The sequence below is a fragment of the Oncorhynchus kisutch genome, linkage group LG6 (assembly GCF_002021735.2).
Source record: "Oncorhynchus kisutch isolate 150728-3 linkage group LG6, Okis_V2, whole genome shotgun sequence".
Lineage (NCBI taxonomy): Eukaryota > Metazoa > Chordata > Actinopteri > Salmoniformes > Salmonidae > Oncorhynchus > Oncorhynchus kisutch.
Genome location: NC_034179.2, coordinates 31,483,845 through 31,511,811, shown reverse-complemented (window position 1 = coordinate 31,511,811; position 27,967 = coordinate 31,483,845). Strand labels below are relative to the sequence as shown.

Genomic DNA, 27,967 nt, shown 5'->3' with positions numbered 1-27,967 from the left:
TTTACCTCTTGGATATTTATTAAGTATTCTTTGAACGTGTCTCTACTGAAGATTGATGGTATTGTACAGTATATTCCACTCATTTGGGTTTGAACAACAAAAGGAAACAATGGGGATTCAATAGAAACACCCATTAAAAAACAATTCATGTCGAAACAAAGTCATACAAACAAAATAAAAACACTTTCCATTGACGTTGAAGTTGAAGGGAAGGAAGGAAATCCACAATTCTCATGTAAATAACGGAACAAGCCCTAGATTTAGTTGGCAAGTTGAGACACCGGAGACATTGGAAAGCAAATTGTAGCCATTGATTAAATTCTAAATGCATCAGCCACTGGGCGCTGCGATAACTGGGAGGGATCAAACAAGACAAGCTGGAATGTCTGGAAACACTCCCCACAACGAGAGGGAAACACCCTTAATAACAGACATACTAGGGGAAAAAATCTTTAGATTTATGATGCCACAGTTGAAAAGAATGCAGAATCTGACGATCAATCTTCACAATACATTTGGCTACATGTTCCGCCTGAGGGTGATAGAACCCTGGTTCCAGTTTCTTAATTGCTTTACGAGGAAACCTACTTATCAAGCAGCGTTTTATTGTTCAAATGGGTATATTGCAGCGTACACGACATGAGAGAGACATGAGAGGACTACTAAGGGTTTGGACTGCTACAGCAACTGGAAAATATAGAGTGTAGTAGTATTACAGTATCATTAAAAAAACGAAAATAGCAAAATCATAGGAAAGATCAAGATTTATCCAGAACTTAACCATCATTTATGGACACAGCGATCAATTAATAAGTTACATATAATCATTTCAAAGATATCAGTGACCCCTTGATCCTTGAACCCTGACCCCTCCCTCTAGCCTTCCCTCTTCCCCTTAACTCCCCCTCAGTTGAGTCCATAACGGTGTGGTTTGATTGACATGCAAGACCAAACCCCCAACTGGTGCAGTCCCGGCCTATGGGAGACAGAGCTGCCCGGCTCTGTCCTGCCCACTCTAGGACTTTACTTCCTGCTTCTTCTTGCTCTGGAACTTCCGGAACTGTGATTGGATGGCCACAGCAGCCTTCTCCGTCTCCGGAGCCTTCATGTCGATGTCCGCAAAGTCCTCCTCAGGAGCAGCCTTAGAGTCATCTGTAGTGAGGCAATAAAGACAGTGAGAGACTGGAAGAGAGAGTGAGACAGCATAGAAAAACTGGGGAGTCTTACTGTATGTGACTCTACCACAGTTGGGGTCACTCTATTTCATCCCTCGATCATGAATGGAAAAGGTCACCTAAAAAATGGACAGTTTTCAATTCATGAATTGACTGAAAATCCTTTGTTAATAGCTATAGAATGTTTCAAAGTTCATAGAAATGTGTTTAATTTGAATTCAATTCAATAGATTATGTTTAAAGAAGCAGCCTTTTTCGAGCGTATACAGAGGGTAGGGGGCTTTGCAACTTCAAAGACTTTAAATCAGGGGATAAAATGTGAAATATGAAGCAAGGCAAGCCTTTCTAATCTCCCATACATATACATGCTGTCATGTCCTCTCTTCATCCAGGAGGATTTCATTTTCTAACTCCCCTTTCATTACTCATACATTTCCCCCTTTAATCTAGAAGACAAAAGACATGTAAATTAATACATCAGAGTATATTTATGTTTTATTTACTTACAAATGTAAGGTTAAACGTTTCCTAATACATAGATAATCACAGCCAAAATGCCAGCAAAGACTAAATGAGTTCAGATCAGTGCCCATGCTAGATACCGAAGAGGGAACATTCTGTGAATATTAAGCCTTGGTTGATTGCTTAAATATGAGGAGTGAACATACAGAATTGGATGCGTGAAGTGACTGTGAATGACCAAAAAAGCAATACTGGGTGCAATTTCTGTGATGCAGGTTCAATTACTAGGTCTCATCCCAACAGAATTGGGATGCGATAGTATACGTCAGTCTCCATTCACATGCATCTACTATGTGGATTGAATACTGAAAGATCCATTCCTTTACAAGATGCCACAAATGCCATATGCATTTTACATTGTACATAGTTGTGAATGTACACTCTTAGAAAGAAAAGGTGCTATCTAGAACCTAAAAGGGTTCTTCGGCTGTCCCCATTGGAGAACCCTTTGAAGTACCATTTTTGGTTCCAGGTAGAACCTTTTGGGGTTCCATGTGGAACCCTTTCCACAGAGGATTTTACCTGGAACCAAAAAGGGTACCCCTATGGGGACAACCCTTTCTTCTAAGAGTGTACTAACATATAAAATGTGCACACATACAGCTAAATGAACAACATACGTTTAGGTTTAGATGGATTTTCTTCACGACCGTGGCATCCTTTGAAGACAAAATGTTTTCAATGGAGAGGAATGTACATTTCATGATTGCAGAACCCATACAATTACTCTCCATGCTATCTTTCCTTGTGTAATGGAACAGTGTGGGGACATCCCATTTCCCTGTGGGCCTAACCCATCTAAATTGATTGAAGTCAGTGGCTATTGCCAGTGTGGGTGCGTTGTTTTTTTAATATAGTTTCTGGAGGAAAGGGATGTTTCTCATGTACATATCTTGTATTCTTCATTAACAGACTGAGTGCCCCCCCCCCCTCTCCTCTGATACATATTGCACACTTCACAACAAGGTCACAGTCCTCCTAAACCATGAATTGAGACTTGAGGTGCATGTGTGAATATCTAAATTCTCCCAAATTGATGATGTCTTCATTTCTGGGGGAGATGGTAAAAGGTCATGTTGGAGCTGGTGACTGTCTGATGTATGCTGCTCAGGGACACTGGGACAATGATTGATAGTCTCAGAACATCTAGGTGAGAGCACTCAGTTGCATATGGAGGTGTATTACAATAGCTGGAATCCAAACTACATGTAATCCCCACTACCAAGTATGTAGTTCACCAAATTTGTCTAGAATAAAACATAGTCAATATAATACTGAATAAAGTCAGCCTTAAAAAAAACTATAGGACTGAATGTGAGATTGTGGTAATAGATCATTCACTCATGTTACTAGAGCAGGCATGGGATGCCATTGTCAGTCTTTACATTATTATAGGTCCCTATGGTACATGTATTCTATCAAATTAAACTTAGGCAATAAAACCAATCAAATTCAATTGACAGGAGTATGGTATTTGTGTGGCTTTTACCTTTGGATTAAACTGTATAACAATGCAACTCATCGTCCAACCAGTTGAGACTAAAATCCATATGAACACCAGGTCTTACTCTTTATACTGTCATCAGTGGCTCCAGAAGGGTGGAGAGGAGGCTCACGGCCACCCTGCTCACGGCCACCCACATGAACCAACATGGATGGCGTTTTCGGAATTTCACAAGATGATTTTTATAAGCAGGATATTAGTTAGTTACAGCAGGCCTACGTGATGTATGTTGTGTATTTTGTCATATTTTTCCTGTATAAATCCTGTACACACCTTGTCCAGCAGGTTTGCTGTTTCCACTCATCGCTCCAGATCCTTGTCTCTGCAAAGGAAGAGATAGCGAGGGATCAATATTCCAATATTCAATACTTTACATATGGGGAAAAACTTAGAGGTAGACCTGTAGCCAGAAGGTCTCGGGCCGTTTGTGTACATACTGCTGAGACCTGTGCTCCGTGGAGGAAGCCCACACTCCCCATCCTGCACATCACATCCCTACCGGAGTTATTAATACAGTGCTTTCAATGAATTTAAACACAGCAGATGAGCTTTGATGCCAGGTAGGCGGCTGAGGAGGGAAATCACAACAACAAAAAATGGTAGTGTCCTCAGTTTCCTCAGTTCTCCTATAGAAGGGGAAGGAAGGGGAACTAATTTCAAAGCTTTGCCATCTGTCTCACTGTTAGTGTGGAAAAACTCCCAAGGATTCACTGAGGTGATGGGATGGCATCCTTGTTAGGTCTCATCTGTCTGTGTTATACTCTGTCACATGGGGTGAGGTTGATACTGGGGTTCACCAGAGGTTACTAACACCCTCCCTTACTCTCTCCATCTCATTTTCTCTCCCCCTCACTCCATCTCTACCTTTCTTTTCCTCTCCCCCACCTTCTTCTTCTCTCTTCCTCTCTCCCTGCACCCTGCAGCTCTCAACAAACAATGCCTGAGCAGACAGGGGCCATGGCTCCGGACCCAGAGAGGGAGAGAAAGAAAGAGAGAGAGAGAGAGAGAGAGAGAGAGAAGCAGAGGAGGGATGGGAAGCTAATCCAAGTTCAAAGGAATATAACACTCCTCCATATCAGGCCACATTAGAGCCATGAAATGAACTTCTACAGCCCAGACCAGCACTCCAGCGCAGTGCCACACAATACACTACACATGGCAGTCTATCCTCTATGTAGGGAAACACTGTCAAGGAGTACCGTAGGCAACACTAGGTAGGAACATAGGGATCCACTGAACAGGTATACAAACAACACAATGGACAAGACATCCTATAGGACAACACCTCCAAAGACTGCCATGCAAGATACTGTAATACAGGCAACTACAGTGAAACAACACACACACACACACACACACACAAGCTCAAAAGTTTACATTATGAGTTGGTATTTCCCAACTGGAAAGGAGAGGATACCTTTATTGCTTTTCCACTGGTGCTGCTGTGATACAGTAGAGAAGCTCAGCACATAGAGTGGTTGCAGAGGTTAATGAAGAAACAGTAATCGCTATCTAATCTGCTCTAATCTTTGTGTTGTTGATCGTTGTCATTAGGGACCCTGTAATTGTTTAATGGTTGTTTTCTCTTTAATGACACGCAAGCAACGGCCAACAGATGTGAAAGGGAACAGCTGTGATGAAAACCATCAACATGAAGGATGGTTTCTCCTAGTCTTCATCAGTTTGAGGAAAATCCCTGATTTAGGGTCGCATCAGCTCTGTGAACGCACCCCCAGTCTCTACACACTCCTCCCTCTCTCACTTCTCTTCCTCCTCCTCCCTCTCCCTCTCCCTGTGATCCTTCTCTCTGCCTGGATATGGTTAGAGCTTACATAACCAGGCTGGTCATAACGTTCAGGAAGATTACTCTGAACACACTGGCACATATTCCACATTACTCATCTTTGCTCTTTTTTTCTCTCCAATGTGTCTTTTATCTCGCCCTCTTTCAGCTCTATCTTTGTTTTACAGCGCCTAATAAAATGTGCCCCCAAAAAATTATACATTTGCATGAGGCTTTAGAAACCATGGGTGAATTCCAAATGAGACGTTTGTCACGGCTGCCTGATTCTCACGTTCCCTCTCTACTCTCACTTCTGCTTGGCTCCTTGATGCTCATCGTTCCCGCACTCGCTCATGCAAGTTTAGCAGCTATTGCCAAAGTCCTGCCAGCAACATCATCAACAAACCATTCAAAACACAATGTATTCTATATTATACATAATTATGGGTCACATGCTCAGTGTGGTGTGGCGGCTTTCCACACTGAACATTTCATTAAGCGCAACAAAGTGTGGGCCGTTGTCTGTGCTGAGTGTCAGATGAAGTGATGAAGCTGTAACAGTCTGTTAATTAATAGGGTTACACTTGGAGCACAGTCCCTGTCTGAGCCACTTTACTAGAATACTGTAGAGGATTGAGCGGGCACAACAATAACATCCTAACACGCACTCTGCCTATCTCTCTCTCTCTCAAGCATGCAGAGGAGCAACATTTGAGGAACTAGATTAGCATGACAACGTGGTCCGTTAGGCTCTTTTGCTGTTGTGACTCTGTGGGTTGGCATCATTAGTCCACCAATAGAGTAGCATGTGGCAAACTGAACTTGCCATGTAAGCAGAAAGCATCTTCCATAAAAGAGGATATAAAGCAGTGGATCATGAATATTTGGTGAATGATGTCGATGCTTCAGGGTTTGGGGAGATGTGAACTGCCTTACTTGTCTTTTTGGGTGAAACTAATGCAAAAAAACAGTTTTTGCATTTTATAGCCAAGATAAAAACAATACCCACAAATACCCATAATTTGTGACTGGCAAGAGTCCCACCACAATACATGGAGACATTGACATGATCTGCACAAACAGAGTTATTAGCATTTTGTCTGATGAAAGAAGGATTGAATTAATATGTATGTCTGAATGAGGACACAATGTGCACTGCCAGTTTGGCATGGAGGAGAGACCAGCAGATTTGTCATGCACCTGCAACCCTGTCTCTGGAAGACCTCAGCATCCACACACGCACGCACATACACACTCACACAAATGCTCTCTAACTCTCTTCCACTTCCTGAAAATCCCCATGTTTTTGAAAGAAAAACGTTTTTTTTTGTCTATTAAAATAACATCAAATTGCTCAGAAATAGTGTAATGTTGGAAATGACTTTTGTAGCTGGAAACATCAGATTTTTTATTGAATATCTACAGTACATAGACGTACAGAGGACAATTATCACCAACCATCACTCCTGTGTTCCAATGGCACATTGTGTTAGCTAATCCAAGATTATCATTTAAACGGTTAATTGATCTTTAGAAAACCCTTTGGCAATTATGTTAGCACAGCTGAAAACTGTTGTATTTCAATTTATGCTCAGCCGTGCCTCGCAAGTGCTACACCAACTGATCTATTTTGTTATCAAAGCTCGAGTTTTGAAATATAATATGGTCTGAGAAGAACAATATTGGCAGGCCAGGCATGTGCTGTGATAATGTAATGGGCATACTGCACAAACCTCATTCCTACAGAACTGTTTTTATTAGGTTAAATACATTTAAGCCATGTTTAAAAATAGATCTGAGTGGTAGATGCCGGCTTGCTTTTGACCGCGAAAGTGATCTTGACTCACAAAAGGTTGGCGACCACTGGTATAGATAAAGGTGGGGAGACAGGTTTAAGAAGGATTTTTAAGCCTTGATACAATTGAGAAATGGATTGTGTATGTGTGCCATTCAGAGGGTGAATGGGCAAGACAAAGGTTTTAAGTGCCTTTGGATGGATTATGGTAGTATGTGCCAGGTGCACTGGTTTGTGTAAAGAACTGCAACACTGCTGTGTTTTTCCACACTCAACAGTTTCCCGTGTGTATCAAGAATGGTCCACCACCCAAAGGACATCCAGCCATCTTGACACAAAATGTGGGAATCATTGGAGTCAACATGGGCCAGCATCCCTGTGGAACGCTTTCGACACCCTATAGAGTCCATGCCCGGATGAATTGAGGCTGTTCTGAGGGCAAAAGTGGGGGGGGGTGTTCCTAATGTTTGGTATACTCAGTGTAGAATGCAGTGTATGTTACTGATAGGAGAGAGTCTGAATATGAGAGGTAGATTGTAACCACAGATTTAGAGCTAAGTGTGTTTATATGAGTGTACCCTCCACTTCATTTCTGATTGTGTAACTAATATCCCAAACTAGAGATGGGGGTAATGTGTACTGTCTCCTGGCAGGCTTCAGTCCAGGAGGTCTGCACTACAGTGTGTCCTGCTTCAGCTCAGCACAGTTCAGCCTGGTTGGGCCCATGGACAGCACAGCTTACACAGCAGCCATGGAAAACACTACATTAGGTTGGCCACTGAGAGATGCCAAAACAGATGGCTCCAAATGTTGGAATACTTGTTTGGTGTGGCCCGCGAGTGAGCAAGAGAGTGTGTGTGTGTGTGTGTGTGTGCGCATGTGTGGGTGTGTGAGTTTGTGTGCTTTGTGAGTCCAACTCATGCCAGACCTAAATAAAACCTGAAACTCAGATGTGTGAGGGTATGTACAAATCTTTATATTTAGTTGCGTGTGAACGTGTGCGTGGGTATGTGTGTGCGCCAGTGTGTGTCTGTTACACGCTGGCATGCCTTGGTTCCATCACACCTCGTCCCAATACATCTGAGCCTCTCCTCCACTCCTTTCCTCGCCTATCTGCTCTCCTCTCCTCCTCTTCTCTACTGGGCTTAATTTCATTAACCCACAGACCTATCATGAAGGATGACCTTGTCTCCACCTCATTTCATCTTTACTGATAGATGTGTTCCTGACACAAGAGAGCCTAGGACACACAAAGAGTAATGACCGGATTATCTTCCATCAGAGTAATGAATGAATGGTGCTGTGGTGAAAAACATAGGAACACAGCAATGAGAGACAGATTAACAAAGCTTTTACACAACCTAACCTTTGCACACTCAAATTTCAGAAATGTTGGTAAATGAGCTTTAATTGTTTAACGAAATTATGAAAAAGATTGGTGCTTTTTCTAATCATGGTCTGGGGTTGTTCAACGACAGACATGTATTTATTTAAAAACTTGGTTTCATTTTAGAGAGACAATTAATCACGTTTTCTTTGCACACACAGAAGAAAATATGTTTTATTGTCACATACACTGGATAGGTGCAGTGAAATATGTTATTTTACAGGGTCTGCCTTAGTAGTACAGCACCTCTGGAGGAAATTAGGGTTAAGTGACTTGCTCAAAAGCACATCAACATATTTTCTTCCACCTTGGGTATTCAAACCAGCAACCTTTCGTTTACTGTACCAACACTCTAACCGTGAGGCTACCTGCCACCCCCTGCTATAGCGGTTAGCAAAAAAGAACACACATTTTCATACACATCTAAAAGCTACGAATTCAAAATATGACAACAGTAATATTTTACACACACACGAAGGAACCCACATTTATTTGAAGAGTTTATTTCCAAAACGCTATAATCACCAATTTTTCACACACACACACAAAACGTTCCTTTTTCAGGACACTGTCTTTCAAAGATAACCCAAATAACTTCACAGATCTTCATTGTAAAGAGTTTAAACACTGTTTCCCATGCTGAACCATAAACAATTAATGAACATGCACCTGTGGAACAGTCGTTAAGACACTAACAGCTTACAGACGGTAGGCAATTTAGGTCACAGTTATGAAAACTTAGGACACTAAAGAGGCTTTCTACTGACTCTGAAAAACACCAAAAGAAAGATGCCCAGGTTCCCTGCTCATCTGCGTGAATGTGCCTTAGGCATGCTGCAAGGAGGCATGAGGACTGCAGATGTGGCCAGGGCAATACATTTTGATGTCCGTACTGTGAGACACCTAAAACAGTGCTACAGGGAGACAGGACAGACAGCTGATCGTCCTGGCAGTGGCAGACCACGTGTAATAACACCTGCACAGGATCGGTACATCCGAACAGCACACCTGAGGGACAGGTACATGATGGCAACAACAGCTGCCCGAGTTACACCAAGAATGCACAATCCCTCCATCACTGCTCAGACTGTCTGCAATAGGCTGAGAGAGGCTGGACTGAGGGCTTGTAGGCCTGTTGTAAGGCAGGTCTTCACCAGCAACGATGTCGCCTATGGGCACAAACCCACCGCTGCTGGACCAGACAGGACTGGCAAAAAGTGCCCTTCTCTGACGAGTTGCGGTTTTGTCTCAATAGGGGTGATGGTCGCATTTGATTTATCACCGAGGCCTATACTCTGGAGCGGGATCGAATTGGAGGTGGAGGGTCCGTCATGGTTTGGGGCGGTGTGTAACAGCATCATCGGACTGAGCTTGTTGTCATTGCAGGCAATCTCAACGCTGTGCGTTACAGGGAAGACATCCTCCTCCCTCATGTGGCACCCTTCCTGCAGGCTCATCCTGACTTGACTCTCCAGCATGACAATGCCACCAGCCATACTGCTCGGTCTGTGCGTGATTTCCTGCGAGACAGGAATATCAGTGTTCTGCCATGGCCAGCGAAGAGCCCGGATCTCAATCCCATTAAGCACATTTGGGACCTGTTGGATCGGAGGGTGAAGGCTAGGGCCATTCCCCACAGAAATGTCCGTTAACTTGCAGGTGCCTTGGTGGAAGAGTGGGGTAACATCTCACAGCAAGAACTGGAAAATCTGCAGCTGGTGGCCACACCAGATACTGACTGTTACTTTTGATTTTGACCCCCCTTTGTTTATGGACACATTATTCTATTTCTGTTAGTCAAATGTCTGTGGAACTTGTTCAGTTTATGTCTCAGTTGTTGAATCTTGTTATGTTCATACAACTATTTAAGTTTGCTGAAAATAAACGCAGTTGACAGTGAGAGGACGTTTCTTTTTTTGCTGAGTTTATATACACACTTTTAGAACCACATATACCAAGCTCATGCTTATGCAACAGGCACCACTTTTTAGAGGCTAAAAGTTCACAAAAACTTCACATGTAGATACAGTAAAACATGTAAAACTGTACCTATTTATCTTTCTTTTAACATTTATTTTAAGAGCTTATATCCAAAACGCTATATCTACCGATTTTTCACACATATATCTGGGTCTGGGTCAGAGATTAAGAGATTGCGTTGGCCCCTGACCTCAGTGGCTGAGTCTGTCTGTGGTGAACGCCAGTGGTTGCTGGTCACTCTCCCCGACCATGTCGTGCCGACAGTCATTCAGGAGCATCATGGTGATACATTGAGACATCTGTCACAACATTATGTCAGACTCTCACTGAACACGCCAACTTGCCGTTCATCATTAAACACTGCACTCAGGCAAAGGCATAAAATACACAAACATAAACACAAGCACAAACTAAAACAGATTCTCATGTTGGGCCACCAAGCAGCACAGCACAGCCATTTCCAGAGATGCCACTGATTAGGAGTAGGAGATTGGAGAAAGAGGAACAACAACAGCAGCCATGGTCCACTCAGTCTATTACATAGTGTTTCACTGAGACTCAGGCAGTAATATGGCCAGTTAAACTGTGAGTGGGCACAGTTACTGCAGGAACTGCAGAGATAACGATTCCATGGTGTTCATTTAGTTCAGTTCAGTCAGTTCCCAGTTGAGACAGGCATGATGGGCAAGGCTTCGACTGAGGCACTGAGGAGCTGCTTGTCACGTCATGCTCCCAGTCCCATATGTCAAAGCCGGAGAGGAAGCTTAACTAATGGGATGAGGGTGATGGTGATGATATTGATAATGATGATTATGTTTCCAGCACATAAGGCTGGTTTTTCCTAGCATGGTTGTGTCATAAGTTATAGTGAGCACACAGCTCTGAGCTTAGGGAGGTGTTGGTAGATAACTCAGAGCTGTGATTCCTTCTTACACACACAAAATACGTAAGCAAGCAAAAGACCCTGCCATCCTCTGTCCCTTCCACAGGAGGTAAATTGCTGACGGGTGAGTCGGTGAATCCCCAGGGCATGCCCAGCCCAACCTGGTCCTATACTCGCATGCAGAGCTTGGCACGCACCACAGCGCAGTGCGTTTAACCTGGTGCCACCCAGAGGTCTGCACTCAGCACTCCACAGTCCTTCAGCTTGACTCTTCAACCTATCTGTCTACCTGGCAAAGCCACCCAAAGTCACGCCAAACTGCTTCCTCTCACTGTACACCTTAACCCCTTACTAGGGGTAGATGGGAGCCGGGTTACTGTATATGAGCCAAACCTCATTGCCTCAAGCTCACATTGATGGTCTGGATATATGGTATAGAGCTGCCTTTATGGCATAGCTAGTACGTAACCTTAACAACGATGTGTTGTTGTGAAATTAAATATCATCAGTAGGCAGATAGAGACATTCTCTTCCTGCTGTTAGTTAATGTATTCATCTCATCTCTCATGACTAAATGGAGTCAAATTTCTGCTGTAGTTTAAACCTAGATCGGAGCATCACTTCCTGTTTGATGTTAAACATGTATGTTTAACCATTGATATAATTTATTTAATAAAGCACACCCTCACAATGATGTGATGAAAGGGTGGTGTGGTAGTTAGGGGGTTGAATTAGTCAAATAAATAAATGTCTCCTCGCTGACGTTTCTGGGGCTATTTTGGGTGTTTCTGGCAGCTTGGTCTCTCCAGAGGTTCTCCACACTGCAGTCAGTGTCTATTAACTATTCAACAAGGAGGAGAGGAGACGCTAGGCAAACTAGGACACAGATGACAATGTCGACAACTCAGCCCCAACCAACAGTCCTCAGCAGCACTATCGTTGTGGGGTGTACAGGGGATGGGAATCGGGAGCCGGAGTGACAGTGTGGAAGACTGGCTACCACGGCTCAGAGGGATAGGAGGGAGGTGGGAGCTGAAGGGAAGCAGGGTTCAGGTAGGATGGAGCCGGCTACTGAGACAGGCTGATTCAGACACTGGACTATGACAGCTATGGTTCATAGCCACCAGAACTGTTACCAAAAATGTGCACTCAAGCTTAGTGGATTTTCTGCTGCAAAGCACCCATTGTGATTTGGTACCATACATGGACACTGAAATTGTATCCACCTAAGCATTGGGCGCTCTCCTAAGCTTATCTATGTACAGGCCCTACTGTGATTTGTATTGTTGTCTGGTAAATGAAATTGGACAAGACAAGCAATAAGCCAGCTGATTGGAGTGAATGTGGACTATTCAAATGAACCATTTTCACCACTGACCAATGGAACCCTCACTGTATTAACCTAAGAATAACCCCTTCTTCACACATTACCAGGTGTCGAAACTCATTAGCATACCGGTACGCCAATGTTCCCTAATCAAAAAGACCTGACACAAGCAGAGTCTCCTTTAAATGAATGCTTTCAAGGCAGAGCTTTAAGCTGAGATGGTCTTTGTCATTATTCCAGGCTCTATGGGAGGAAAGGGATCTCCTCAGCTCAGCTGCCAACACATTAGATAACTCTGGCTTAACCATAATTCTGTTTTGTAGCCCGATATCCAGCTTAAAAGCTCCAGGCTTGGCAACGTTGGATGGAAATGGGCAAAAATTCAATGCATGCACACACAGAAATTATTACTTAGCCTAATAATCGCTGGAATCCTGTGTCCATCTACCTTGAAGGGTAGTGCTAGAATGCCTACTCGTTAAGCAGACGCACAGAAGCCAAGTTTAGAGGATAGAGGATGTCCATGTTGGAATGGGATGGCATAATGGTAAAGGTCTTCCTCTCATGCGTTAATGCTCTGGTGTTGGAGGGCACAGTTAAGTTCAACTTTATATTTAAGTCATTCAGCACACATTCTTATCTAGAACAACTTAGAGAAGGGAGTGCATACATTTTCACACGGTCACCCTTGGGAACCGAACTGGCGTTGCAAGTGCCATGCTCTACCAAGTGAGCCACACAGGCTTGACTCATCCATCTATCCAGAATCTGAAGCTGACATCGTCATTATTAGATACAGACTAGGTCAGCGGTGCCCCTGAGAGAAGGAAAATTAGGGGACGACCTTGGTGGTAGGAGTGACCGTGGGAGAGACTATTTTGAGATGGCCTCCTCTTCGTGACAGTGTTAAGTGACAGTTGTTGAACTTTAGTTCATTCTCTCCGGCATTGCATTTAGCTGTTTGTTAATATCAGCATAGAAGTCAATTGAGTAGATTCTGCCTCTGCTCTTCACTTTAGACCTGGGAATGTTGCCTATGTTCATTCAGTCTGCACACTGACTGATGTAACAAAGGAGAGTGGAATTTTGCAATGACAATAACAAGGCTTCAGACTTAGGTATGAGCATCATAATTCCAGATACTGTCTGAGTATAATGTAAGTTCTTAATGTTTTTCTTTCCGTCCATACTTTCTGGAAAGTTCAGATTCTGTATTACTGTCTTTGTATAAAAGGTCATTATCATTCCATGCGTTGTCATGGTAAACATTGAAGGACGGAAAATCTTTATGTAGAGACAGACAATCCAGCAAGACATGAATCTCTAATTATAGAAGAAGAGGGACCTAGTGACATGTGAGTGCTGTGCTTCTAGTGGGCCACTCATTCCAAGTCGGGTACTTCCATTGACATCCAATCTGCCCTGGCTGCCAGCCCATGATGTGTTAACAGAACCTTCCTTCCCTCACTGACCTGAATGTGTTGTACTAACTACAGTACTCATTATCAGACAGACAGGAAGTAGCAGTTTTTCTCCCTGCTGGAATAACCGGAGCAAAACTAATGATACAACAGCATGGTTTCCCCATAAAACATTAACACGCATTAGACAGACTCCAGGGCTCTCTCTCTCAGCACACAACATCTTTCAGCAGCACATCTGTATATACAAGCGTCTCAGAGTAGGAGCGCTGATTTACAGTAGTATCAGTTTTGTCTTTTAGATTCGAATGAATTGACCTGATCCTGGATCAGCACTCCTACTCTGAGATGTTTAATGAATACAGGCCCAGACAACATGACGGCTGTTGTCTACACTGTATTTCTATTAGGATGAGTAATCATAATGAGAAGTTGATCCATACAGTCAATCCTGTGCCTCAGTCCTAGCTTGAGGACATGGCTATATGTAGCTGGTTATTATACAGTAAGTGTAATCCTTTGGCATCACATGGAATGTGTTACGAAAGCATCATAAAAACAATGGGGTATTAGATGTTTAGGCGTTGCTATAAATGCATCGTATTTATGTTACTTTATTGAGATTAATGCTGAATGAGACTAAAACAAATGTCCCGAGACTGACTGTTCTGAGAAACTGGAGCTCAGATGCTAACCTCCCTTTATGACTCTCTGAGACATGGAAAACTGGGTTCAAATAGTTTGTTTTCTTTCAATACTTTAGCTGTGCTTGAATGGGTCTGGCCCAATGGAACAAATGGAATAGTTCCAAAAGTGCATACTTTAGTCTCATCTGGCATACTTGGCAGTCTAAGTCTAACAATCAAAGTATTTGAAAGATCTTAAATACAATTTGAACCCAGGACTGCTTCCATGCTTAAATGTGTCTGCAGTGTAAAGCTTACTACAAGCTCTACGCAGATGCAAGATTCGGAGTGTTGCAATGTCATTTTTAATACCAAAAGGAGCATCTTCTTGTAAATGCTCCAGCATTCAAAACACATTTTTACTACCTGAAAATTGAGACATGCTGTATCATTCCTTCCGCAGCTGTGGGGGCAGTGTTGTCGCTTGATTGATATAGCTGATCTAAAAGCTATAAAGGCTATTCATCAAAGTAGCGTATTTTGCATTGATAACCAAATATAATCTCAGCGACTGTTCAAACTGTAAACCAAAACATCAAGAATCCACCCAAAAAGGGATTTTGTTTACTACAGGCTATTGTGAAATGGTAGAACCTGCTGTAGCCAGCTTGTTAGCCATGTGCTTTTTCTCCAGGATCAAAACATGATAATGTTCTATTTTTATCTGATATGGGAATAAATACAGACGTAAAAGTTTAGAATGACACAAATATTAATTTTCACAAAGTCTGCTGCCTCAGTTTGTATGATGGCAATTTGCATATACTCCAGAATGTTATGAAGAGTTATCAGATGAAATGCAATCAATAGCAAAGTCCCTCTTTGCCATGCAAATGAACTGAATCCCTCAAAAACATTTCCACTGCATTTCAGCCCTGCCACAAAAGGACCAGCTGACATCATGTCAGTGATACTCTCGTTAACACAGGTGTGAGTGTTGACGAGGACAAGGCTGGAGATCACTCTGTCATGCTTACTGAGTTCGAATAACAAACTGGAAGCATTAAAAGGAGGGTGTTGCTTGGAATCATTGTTCTTCCTCTGTCAACCATGGTTACCTGCAAGGAAACACGTACCATCATCATTGCTTTGCACAAAAAGGGCTTCACAGGCAAGGATATTGCTGCCAGTAAGATTGCACCTAAATCAACCATTTATCAGATCATCAAGAACTTCAAGGAGAGCAGTTCAATTGTTGTGAAGAAGGCTTCAGGGCGCTCAGGAAAGTCCAGCAAGTGCTAGGAAACTCCTAAAGTTGATTCAGAAGCAGGATTGGGGCACCACCAGTACAGAGCTTGCTCAGGAATGGCAGCAGGCAGGTGTGAGTGCATCTGCACGCACAGTGAGACTTTTGTCAAGAAGGGCAGCCACTTCTCTCCAGGAAAAACATCAGGGACAGACTGATATTCTGCAAAAGGTACAGGGATTGGACTGCTGAGTACTGGGGTAAAGTCATTTTCTCTGATGAATCCCCTTTCCAATTGTTTGGGGCATCCAGAAAAAAGCCTGTCCGTAGAAGAGAAGTTGAGCGCTACCATCAGTCCTGTGTCATGACAACAGTAAAGCATCCTGAGACCATTCATGTGTGGGGTTGGTTCTCAGCCAAGGGAGTGGGCTCACTCACAATTTTACCAAAGAACACAGCCATGAATAAAGAATGGTACCAAACATCCTCCGAGAGCAACTTCTCCCAACCATCCAGGAACAGTTTGGTGACGAACAATGCCTTTTCCAGCATGATGGAGCACCTTGCCATAAGGCAACAGTGATAACTAAGTGGCTCGGGGAACAAAACATCGATATTTTGGGTCCATGGCCAGGAAACTCCCCAGACCTTAATCCCATTGAGAACTTGTGGTCAATTCTCAAGAGGCGGTTGTACAAACAAAAACCCACAAATTCTGCATTGATTGTGCAAGAATGGGCTGCCATCAGTCAGGATGGTTTTGAAAAAGAAGGGTCAACATTGCAAATATTGACTCTTTGCATCAACTTCATGTAATTGTCAATAAAAGCTTTTGACACTTATGAAATGCTTGTAATTATACATCAGTATTCCATAGTAACATCTGACAAAAATATCTAAAGACACTGAAGCAGCAAACTTTGTGAAAATTAATATTTGTGTCATTCTCAAAACTTTTGGCCACGACTGTACACAAGCAGCATATCAAACTGGGATAATATTTTAAGTTACACTAGCAAGATTAAGTATATTTACCAGGGCATACACTAAATTACTAAAAGTATGTGGACACCTGCTTGGCGAACATCATATCAATCCAAAATCACGTGCATTAATATGGAGTTGGTCCCCCCTTTGCTGCTATAAAAGCCTCCACTCTTCTGGGAAGGCTTTCCACTAGATGTTGGAACATTGCTACTTCCATTGAGCCACAAGAACATTAGTGAGGTCGGGCACTGATTTTGGGCAATTAGGCCTGGCTCGCAGTCAGTGTTCCAATTCATCGCAAAGGTGTTCGATGGGGTTGAGGTCAGGGCTCTGTGCAGGCCAGTCAAATTCTTCCACACCGATCTCGACAAACCATTTCTGTATGGACCTCGCTTTATGCACAGGGGCATTGTCATGCTTAAACAGGAAAAGGCATTCCCCAAACTTTTGCCATAAAGTTGGAAGCACAGAATTGTCTAGAAAGTTATTGTATGTTGTAGCCTTAAGATTTCCCTTCACTGGAAGTAAGGGGCCTACCCCAAATCTTGAAAAACAGCCCCAGACCATAATTCCTCCTCCGCCAAACTTTACAGTTGGCACTATGTATTCAGGCAGGTAGCATTCTCCTGACATCCGTCAAACCCATTTCGTCCGTCGTTTCCACTGCTCCAGTCCAATGGCGGCGAGTTTTACACAACTCCAGTCAACGCTTGGCATTGCGCATGGTGATTTTTGGCTTGTGTGCAGCTGCTCGGCCATGGAAACCCATTTCATGAAGCTCCCGACGAACTGTTCTTGTGCTGGCGTTGTTTCCAGAGGCAATTTGGAACTCGGTAGCCACTTGTTGCTCCTAGACGTTTCCACTTCACAATAACAACACTTACAGGTGACTGGGGCAGCTCTAGCAGGGAAGACATTTGACAAACTGACTTGTTGGAAAGGTGGCACCCTATGATGGTGCCATGTTGAAAGTCACTGAACTCTTCAGTGAGGCCATTCTACTGCCAATATTTGTCGATGGAGATTGAATGGCTGTATGCTATTGCCACCTTGACAATGGGTGTTGGACCAGCGACGATATAATGTTACCAAAAGGTGTCCTCTACTCCAAAAATCCCACTCCACCCACCTGCGTGCATGCACATAGATCAACGAAGTGAAACTTGAAGTAACCTTTAATAATTGCTAGAAATTAAATCTGCCTTCTCTCCTTCTCCTGGTGTCTGTCCCCATCCCACACCCCTGATGTTAGCCCTATGTTGTGGACCAGGTTATGGGGAGTGCACAGCAGACAGGGATCAGACAATTTAGCTGGATTACAGATCATTTTATCATAATCTCTGCTGATTGTGAGGGGCGATTAGGGTCAGAGTGTGGCATCGTGATTCACAATGAGCACTGAATAATTCTAAACCAGGATCATGTCTCACCAGCGTAATGTTGCATGTTTCGTACACCGTGGAGTATTACATAATGGACTGATCTGAGGACTGTGACCAATTTCAATTTCAGAGAAACATATGATTTAAAAAAAATTATACCTATGCACTCTGTCAGATGCCAGTTAGTCATTCAAAAGAGATTATACCAATTAATATGACATTTCCACGAACAGATTAACTCAAAAATATTGTTCAGGTCAAAAACAACAAAAAATGTACTTTGGCTAATTTCCTCACACTTCCATTGACTGAATTGGTGCCTAAATCTGTCGAACAGGCACTTCTGAGCTGAATTTAATTCCCTCTTTCTGACTTTCATCAGTAGAAACGAGGGTAAAAAGGACACAAAGAGACACTAAACATCCCTACCTCCCTCGCCTCTGCTACACCGACCTTTTTACACTAATTGGTAGCAACCTTCTCTCATTCTCCTTTTCCATTGATGTAGAAAAGGCTAGAGTGAAGAGGGGGCCTGGTGGTCCACTTCTGATGATGAAACAGAGGGCTTTGCTAAGTAGGCACCAAGGCCACCATGCATCCAAATTGTTGGATGCAGTTCCATATTGGACTCTTTGTCTGATGCATTGCCATTACTTAGACAGAGAATCAGTAGGTTAAGATTTAAATAATACTATTTTCAAATAGAGGATGTTATGAAACAGTTTAAGTTTCTATATCATAGCAATGTAATAAAATATGTCAAAATGAAGTTATATACCACTGTTAGTTGATCATAGCATGCATGATTGATGGTTTTTGAATCAACGAACCATTTCCTTATTATTCTGCATCTACTGTACACACATCCATATGAATGGCATACTTCAGTACTTGTCATCTTAACCTACACTGACAACTCACATGGAAAACACCAAACCACTGGACCATGCTCTCAAAGCTAATCAAACAAGGCTGACTGCACCCTGTTTTTAAGCCTGGAGGCGACACTGGCTGTGCTGCTCTTTCTGTCTATATATCTACCAATCTATCTCTCTTCATCTACTTTATCTATCTGCCTGCACGATCACAATCGACAACTAACTCAGAGACATTGGTAAGGTTTATTTACAGCACGTTAAGTGTCTGTTGTTTGGGTCCCCCAAGTCTCTACAGGGATAGAACATTCTGGATCATCTACCCATCTTCTTAACCACACTGCACCTTCACTGTGGAGGCAGTGTTTTATCACATCGTGTTTCATAATTTCATAATGGCATCACGAGCAACGTACTAAAATGCTTATTTTTACCCCAAAATAAATTTGAAGGCAATAGAACAAACAGTGTTGTGATTTGTTGCCATTGTGAAGAGGCTGTGAAATTAAACAAGTGAGTGTCTCATCAACAAAAAAGATATCATGGCTGTTGAATGAGCCTTACCTGTCTAAATCTGAATGTTATTTTTATTTAACCAGGTAGGCTAGTTGAGAACAAGTTCTCATTTGCAACTGCGACCTGGACAAGATAAAGCAAAGCAGTGTGACACAGACAACAACACAGAGTTACATATGGAGTAAACAATAAACAAGCCAATAACACAAACAAGTCAATGACACAGCAGAGAAAATAAAGTCTATATACAGTGTGTGCAAAAGGCATGAGGAGGTAGGCAATAAATAGGCCATAGGCCATTCAAATTCAGCAGATTAACACTGGAGTGATAAATTAGCAGATGATGATGTGCAAGTAGAGATACTGGTGTGCAAAAGAGCTATTTACAGATGGGACTATGTACAGCTGCAGTGATCGGTTAGCTGCTCAGATAGTTGATGTTTAAAGTTGGTGAGGGAAATAAAAGTCTCCACCTTCAGCGATTTTTGCAATTCGTTCCAGTCACTGGCAGCAGAGAACTGGAAGGAAAGGCGGCCAAATGTGGTGTTGGCTTTGGGGATGACCAGTGAGATATACCTGCTGGAACGTGTGCTACGGGTGGGTGTTGTTATCGTGACCAGTGAACTGAGATAAGGTGGAGCTTTACCTAGCATAGACTTATAGATGACCTGGAGCCAGTGGGTCTGGCGATGAATATGTAGCGAGGGCCAGCCGACTAGAGCATACAGGTCGCAGTGGTGGGTGGTATAAGGTGATTTGGTAACAAAAGGATGGTACTGTGATAGACTGCATCCAGTTTGCTGAGTAGAGTGTTGGAAGCTATTTTGTAGATGACATCGCCGAAGTCGAGGATCGGTAGGATAGTCAGTTTTACTAGGGTAAGTTTGGCAGTGTGAGTGAAGGATGCTTTGTTGCGAAATAGAGAGCCGATTCTAGATTTGATTTTGGATTGGAGATGTGACAGGACGGGATAGATACACCGCACCACAGACAGAACCAAATCTCCACCCGAGCGGATTTACATAATCCTGCATGAAACAAAAAAATATTGAACAAATCTGCTTAATATCTGAGTATTTGTGGAGAGCATTCCAATCTAGCCTGTTGACAGAGGGACGGTCACTTGTCTCTAAATGTGGAGATAATGTGGATTTAGGGCCCGGGTTATAATGCTATCGCCAGAGGCCTGACACAAGAACTTAATGCATGTACAGATGCAGTTACAAATAATACACAGGCGTATACTTAAGAAATTACCCAGCTGCTTTTCAAGACCACAGATGGCTCCTAAAGCCCCCAGCCAGGAGGCTGCAGCGGGGACGGTTGCGATGTGTTTAAAAGACACTGAGACCAAGCAATTCTTCAGGCTCTGGCGGAGACTGGGACCAGGGTGTGTGACTGGTTTATGATTGCATGTGATTCTTTCTCTGATTATCTCCCACCCTCCCCCATACACCGTGCGCACCACCTCTTTTCTACTCCACACATGCATAGTCTGATTATATAACCCAGTAGTAACCCAATACTGGGCCCCATCTTGACTGGTTACCTGCACATTGTTTGGAACACGTTGTCATTTCATACCAGTGTCTTCATACTGGGCACAAACTGGTGAGATTATTTAGGCCTATTTATAGGTAGAAACTTTGTGTGAAAGTAAATGGGTGGTGGGGTGGGAGGTGAGCTAGTGGGGACTATTGGCATTGATTTCCATTTAATTATTTATTCACAGAGCCCCTCTAAAGTCTTGGCTTGATTCTTTATGGGCATATAAATCCATCATGGAGATGGGAAGCTAGTGAATGTCTTGTGTGCTGCAAGATCCCACTTTGTAATGTCTTATTAAATCACATTTTATTTGTCACTTGCTTCGTAAACAACAGGTTTAGACTAACATTGAAATGCTTACTTACAGGCCCTTCACAACAATGTAAAGATATGTTTTTTCAATAATAACACACGGAACAAATACACAATGAGTAACAATAACTTGGCTATATACACGGCGTACCAGTATTGAGTCGATGTGCAGTGGTACAAGATAATTGAGGCAGATATGTACATATAGGTAGGGGTAGAGTGATCTCATTTATAAAATCCTGTGTTCATGCAGTACCATAGAAACCTATATAAACATGAGCAGGGAGAATCATTGTCAGATAGGTGCTCTGCGACGGTCACGCCCTGACCTTAGAGAGCCTGTTTATTTCTCTATTTGGTTAGGTCAGGGTGTGATTTGGGTGGGCATTCTAGTTTTCTATTTCTTTGTTGGCCAGGTATGGTTCCCAATCAGAGGCAGCTGTCTATCATTGTCTCTGATTGGGAATCATACTTAGGCAGCCTGTTTTCCACCTGAGTTTGTGGGATCTTGTTTTTGCACAGTAGCTGTATAGCCCTGCAGAACTTGACGTTCGTTTATCTTTTGTTGTTTTTTTGTTGTTCATTTTAAATAAAGAAGATGTACACTTTCCACGCTGCACTTTGGTCTCATTCCCGACGATGGCTGTAACAGCGACGTACAGTATGATCTCATACCTCAGTGTATTTTGTATTTGTACTTATTATGGATCCCCATTAGCTACTCGTCCTGGGGTCCAACAAAATTAAGGCAGTTTATAAAAAATTTTAAACATTCACAGATTTCGCAACACACTGTGTGCCCTTAGGCCCCTACTCCACCACATATCTACAGTACTAAATCCATATGTATGTATAGTGCATATGTTATTGTGTGTGTGTGTGTGTGTGTGTGTGTGTGTGTGTGTGTGTGTGTGTGTGTGTGTGTGTGTGTGTGTGTGTGTGTGTGTGTGTGTGTGTGTGTATGTGTGTGTGTGTGTGTGTGTGTGTGTGTGTGTGTGTGTGTGTGTGTGTGTGTGTGTGTGTGTGTGTATCTGTGCCAATATTTGTGTTGCTTCACAGTCCTCGCTGTTGCATAAAGCGATTTTTTTAATCTGTTTTACAAATCTAGTTTTACTTCTTGCGTCAGTTACTTGATGTGGAATAGAGTTCCATGTAGTCGTGGCTCTATGTAGTACTGTGTGCCTCCCATAGTCTGTTCTGGACTTGGGGACTGTGAAGAGAACTCTTGTGGCATGTCTTGTGGGGTATGCGTAGGTGTCTGAGCTATGTGCCAGTAGTTTAGACAGCTCGGTGCATTCAACTTGTCAATACCTCAATACATCAATACCTGATGAAGTCAATTTATCCCCCACTTTCAGTCAGGAGAGATTGACATCTGTATTATTAATATTAGTTCTCTGTGTACATCCAAGGGCCAGCCGTGCTGCCCTGTTCTGAGCCAATTGCAATTTTCCTAAGTCCTTTTTTGTAGCACCTGACTACACGACTGAACAGTAGTCAAAGTGCTACAAATCTAGGGCCTGTATGTAGGACCTGTCTTGTTGATAGTGTTGTTAATAAAGCGATGCTCTGCCTTCTTATAGACAGACTTCTCCCCATCTTAGCTACTACTGCATCAATATGTTTTGACCATGACCATTTACAATCTAGGGTTACTTCAAGCAGTTTAGTCATCTCAACCTGCTCAATTTCCACATTATTTTTTACAAGATTTAGTTGAGGTTTAGGGTTTAGTGAGTGTTTTGTTCCAAATACAATGCTTTTAGTTTTAGAAATATTTAGGGCTAACTTATTCCTTGCTACCCACTCTGAAACTAACTGCAGCTCTTTGTTGAGTGTTGCAGTCATTTCAGTCGCTGTAGTAGCTGACGCGTCTGGCTTTACTCAAAGTCGTTAGTAAAAATTGAAAAAAGCAAGGGGCCTAAACAGTTACTCTGGGGAATTCCTGATTCAAACTGGATTATATTTGAGAGGCTTCCATTAAAGAACACCCTCTGTGTTCTGTTAGACAAGTAACTCTTTATCCACATTATAGCAGGGGGTGTAAAGCCATAACACATACATTTTTCCAGCAGCAGACTATGATCGATAATGTCAAAAGCCGCACTGAAGTCTAACAAGACAGTCCCCACAATCCCTTTATCATCAATTTCTCTCGGCCAATCATCAGTCATTTGTGTAAGTGCTGTGCTTGTTGAGTGTCCTTCCCTAAAAGCACACTGAAATTCTGTTGTCAATTAGTTTACTGTGAAATAGCATTGTATCTGGTCAAACACCATTCTTTCCAGAGGTTTACTAAGGGATGGTAACAGTCTGATATTGGTTGGCTATTTGAGCCAGTAAATGGGGCTTTACTATTCTTGGGTAGCGGAATGACTTTAGCTTCCATGCAGGCCTGAGAGCACACGCTCTCTAGTAGGCTTAAAATGAAGATGTGGCAAAAAGAAGTGGTAATATCGTCTGCTATTATCCTCAGTAATTTTCCATCCAGATTGTCAGACCCCAGTGGCTTGTCATTGTTGATAGACAACAATCATTTTTCATGTCTTTCATAATTGTCATCACAAGTAGATTTTGGTTGATGTCGACTTAATGTTGCACTAAAGACCGGTAGCTAACACACCTAGAAAGCCAATCCAAAACCCAGGTGTGTTATGTGTTTTCTACTCAATGTGTTTAATTTGTATTTTTTTTATTTAACTACGCAAGTCAGTTAAGAACTAATTATTATTTTACAATGACGGCCTACCCCGGCCAAACCCTCTCCTAACCCGGAACACGCTGAGCCAATTGTGCACCGTCCTATGGGACATCGAATTAAGGCTGGTTGTGATACAGCCCGGGATGGAACCAAGGTAGTGTAGTGATGCCTGGAGCACTGAGATGCAGTATCTTAGACCGCTGCGCCACTCGGGATCCCACTGGGTAGGGTTGCCTGGGAATACTTCCCTCACACACACACTGAGGCAGCCACTGACCGAGCCTCTCCATTGGACAACCTATACAGGCAGAATGTGTACCAGGATAGAGAGGGGGCAGCTGTAGAGAGAGGAGGGGGCAGCTGTTGAGAGGGGAGGGGGGGGCTGCTGTAGAGCTAAGAAGACTAGCCTCATCTGCCACTACCATGGCCAGCCAGTCTGTCTGTCTGTCTGTCTGTCTGTCTGTCTGTCTGTCTGTCTGTCTGTCTGTCTGTCTGTCTCTCTCTCCTGTCTGTCTGTCTCTCTCTCTCTGTCTGGCTCTCTTTCCCTGTCTGTCTCTTCTTCTCTGTCTCTCTCAGCCAACTGCTGCTGGATTCCATTGACAGAAAGCAATTGTGTTGCACGAGGCCAACTGTACTAGCATATACACCGGGAAAGTGACCAAAGAAAATGCAGCTCAATTGTTTCTAAGATTGGCCCATTGTTCTGAGGGAACGAGACAGTGATAAGGTCCAAGATTGGGGGCCTCACTTATTTCCATTTCCCCCTGCTCTGCGCATGCAGTGACAGAACAGAATGTGTTATTGCAATGGGTCAGCGGTATACCTTGAATTATTCAGTGACTGTAGGGTGTACTCTTTTCCGGCGCTCAGTGCAGTGTTTGCATATAGTGGATTCTGGGATGGCTTGTTCTGTTTTTCTCTAGCAGTGTAATAAACGCAGAGACCAATTGCCTTCAGCTGAGACATGATTGTTATAGACATGGTTTTATGGCTTAACTGAACTGACTGATGCATTCGGTTGATTGGCAGACTTTGTGTCTAGGTCAATATCCCTCCCGCTTCAACTAACACATATACTATTCATGCTGGATTAAGCATTAATTTACATGTCATAGCTCAACAATCTTGTTTATCAAATGATTCTCATCTCACACAGGTAGAATATTCCCTTATGTAGGCCTCTCTAAGTAGTTCTGCCTACTTCAAATGCAAAATATTAAATGAGAAGACTACATGATTGAGTAGGCCTTTACAGTATGACAACAACCGTTAAATAAAGACTGCATAAAACATTTTGACTATGTATGGCTCTTACAGAAACAGCGGCCATTAGACAACCTGCTTTCAATTTCCCGGAATATTGGTATTTTGCGCGTGGAACACCTGGAGCGGAATGCTGGTTTGTTCTTCGATGATTTCTGCCAGATTAGAGGCCATATGAAACTGTATCCATTCAACAAAAGTCTTCAGTTATTATGTAACCACGTAAATTCATGTTTCCTCTTGTCATTGGGCTAATTGACAGTTTATAATCCTAGTATGTCCTCACTTTTAAGTATAGAGTTAGTCAGATGATTTATGGTTCTCTTCTAACAATACATTAAAATCATAATGCACCAGAAAACAAATGTGGAGATGCTGCTGGGCTGCAACCTGGATTCAAGGGTAGACGTAACATAGTAAAAGTACATATTTTTCCCTCCATTTAATATGCTATGTTAGGTTTTGTATGGTATGTATTCATTTGTGGATGTCTTTCATCCATTTCATATTATTTGTTACGAATTACAATTTGTATGATATCCCAATGGGCTCAGATGTCAGTTCAACGTATAATTTGATTTACATTTGGTTGAGTTGTCAACTAATGTGATTTCAACATGATATGAAAAAACGTTTGTGTTATATTGCCTACCTGTCCACCTTGACCAACCACACTCCTTTAATTTTCTTCAGGATCGGTGTCCCTTCCACGGGACGATTGAGCTAATGTAGGCTAATGCGATTAACATGAGGTTGTAAGCAACAACAACATTTCCCAGGACATAGACATATATGATATGGGCAGAAAGCTTAAATTCTTGCTAATCTAACGGCACTGTCCAATTTACAGTAGCTATTACAGTGAAAGAATACCATGCTATTGTTTCAGCAGAGTGCACAATTTTGAAAATGAAAAGTTATTAATAAAACAAATTAGGCACATTTGGGCAGTCTTGACACAACATTTTGAACAGAAATGCAATGATTCATTGGATCAGTCAAAAAGTTTGCACATACACTGCAAAATCGAAATTGCAACTGGTCTGAAAATAATACATTGTGGCCTTTCTCTTGCATTTCAAAGATGGTACATAGAAATACAAAATAACAGTTGTTTTTTTATTTGTATTATCTTTTACCAGATCCATTGTGTTGTATTCTCCTACATTCCTTTCACATTTCCACAAACTTCAAAGTGTTTCCTTTCAAATGGTACCAAGAATATGGATATCATTGCTTTGGGTCGTGAGCTACAGGCAGTTAGATTTGGGTATGTCCTTTTAGGCAAAAATTGGGGAAAAAAGGGGCAGATCCTTAAGAGGTAAAAGTAACCTGTCTTAGGTAACCGTAACAAGTGTGATATACTGTATTATACTATTTTGAGCATCCTGGATTTACGTTTCCTATGTTACGTCTAGTCTATGAGACTAGGCCTGGAATTGTGTTTACTTTAAGGTGTCTATTCTACAAAGATAAGCACCCAGGCTATATTTCCAAAGCTATATTTCCAAAGCATGCATCATTGTATTAACAAACTAAACAAAAAAATCAAAAAAATCCACGTAAGGACAATTACCAGTGGTGGTTCAGAGAGGACCGTTTTGGGTTGGTTTACCGGGAGTTGGATAATAAATCATTTTAGATCGGCTGGACTTCACTGACACTTGCTTATATTCTAGCGAAACGTTTACTATCGTTGCCATAGCAGAAACTACAAACAATTTATTTTATTTCACGCTGTATCCTAATTGGCTACTTTAACACGATTTGTTTGCGCTCCGTTTGAATACTGAAATTAGCAGCAGCAGACTATCCATAGATTCGTTTATTAGCCTACACTATTACGATAGCGATAATTGAAATAAAGCAGGTACACCTACCTCACTCATGATTCCCAAGTGTTGTAGTGTGGCAGCTAGGATGATTCCAGTATTTGATATACAGTTGATGTACAGTTGTCACTGGTAAGAAGTCCTGTCCACGATGTCTTGGATCCGTTATAGAGGGGAGGTTTTATACTACGTGAGTAAATCTTACATGTCATCACGTTTCCATTAAACCAATAGGAATGCCGTCGGCACTATCTCAAATCACCACTCAGAGCTCAAACATGCATTATAGTCGTACGTAAAGGCAGCATTATCAAGTTATTGTCACCTCAGCTGATTATTAGATCAAACAAACCAATACCACTTCTGTTGCCACAGCACAGTGTAGACGACACATCAAAGCTATCCAGATGTTTTCATGAAATGCAAAGCAGCTAATGTCATCCAATGTTAATGGCACTGCAAGTTGTATAGGAAATGTCCTGACCAACACAGCCCTGACCAACATAGCTGCAGGAAGTAGGGGTTCTGAGAGTGCTGCAGTTCAGTTGAAAAATCACAATTAAAAGGGTATTAATACCAGTCAAGTTTTTTTTATTATTACTATTTTCTACATTGTAGAATAATAGTGAAGACATCAAAACTATGAAATAACACATATGGAATCATTTAGTAACCAAAAAAGTGTTAAATCAAAATATATTTTTGATTAGAGATTCTTCAAATAGCCACCCTTTGCCTTGATGACACCTTTACACTCGCTTGGCATTCTCTCAACCAGCTTCATGAGGCAGTCACCTGGAATGCATTTCAATTAACAGATGTGTCTTCTTAAAAGTTCATTTGTGGAATTTCTTTCCTTCTTAATGTGTTTGAGCCAATCAGTTGTGTTGTGACAAGGTACA

At 42.3% G+C, this 27,967-nt stretch overlaps 1 protein-coding gene across 2 annotated transcripts; it reads right to left on the bottom strand.

The window, feature by feature from the left end:
- On the bottom strand, positions 1-27,541 carry LOC109892115 (calmodulin regulator protein PCP4). 2 transcript variants are annotated; one of them, XM_020484535.2, is made up of 4 exons: positions 27,114-27,251; positions 3,475-3,523; positions 2,318-2,356; positions 1-1,152 (listed from the first exon to the last, which is right to left on the bottom strand). In XM_020484535.2, exons 1-4 carry the CDS (start codon positions 27,120-27,122, stop codon positions 1,016-1,018), a joined length of 234 nt encoding a protein of 77 aa, XP_020340124.1. In that variant the 5' UTR covers positions 27,123-27,251; the 3' UTR covers positions 1-1,015. The 2 variants fall into 2 exon arrangements, with proteins under 2 accessions (XP_020340124.1, XP_020340125.1); XM_020484536.2 differs by lacking the exon at positions 2,318-2,356 and having other exon boundaries at positions 27,114-27,541.
- Between the last annotated feature and the right edge of the window lie 426 nt (positions 27,542-27,967).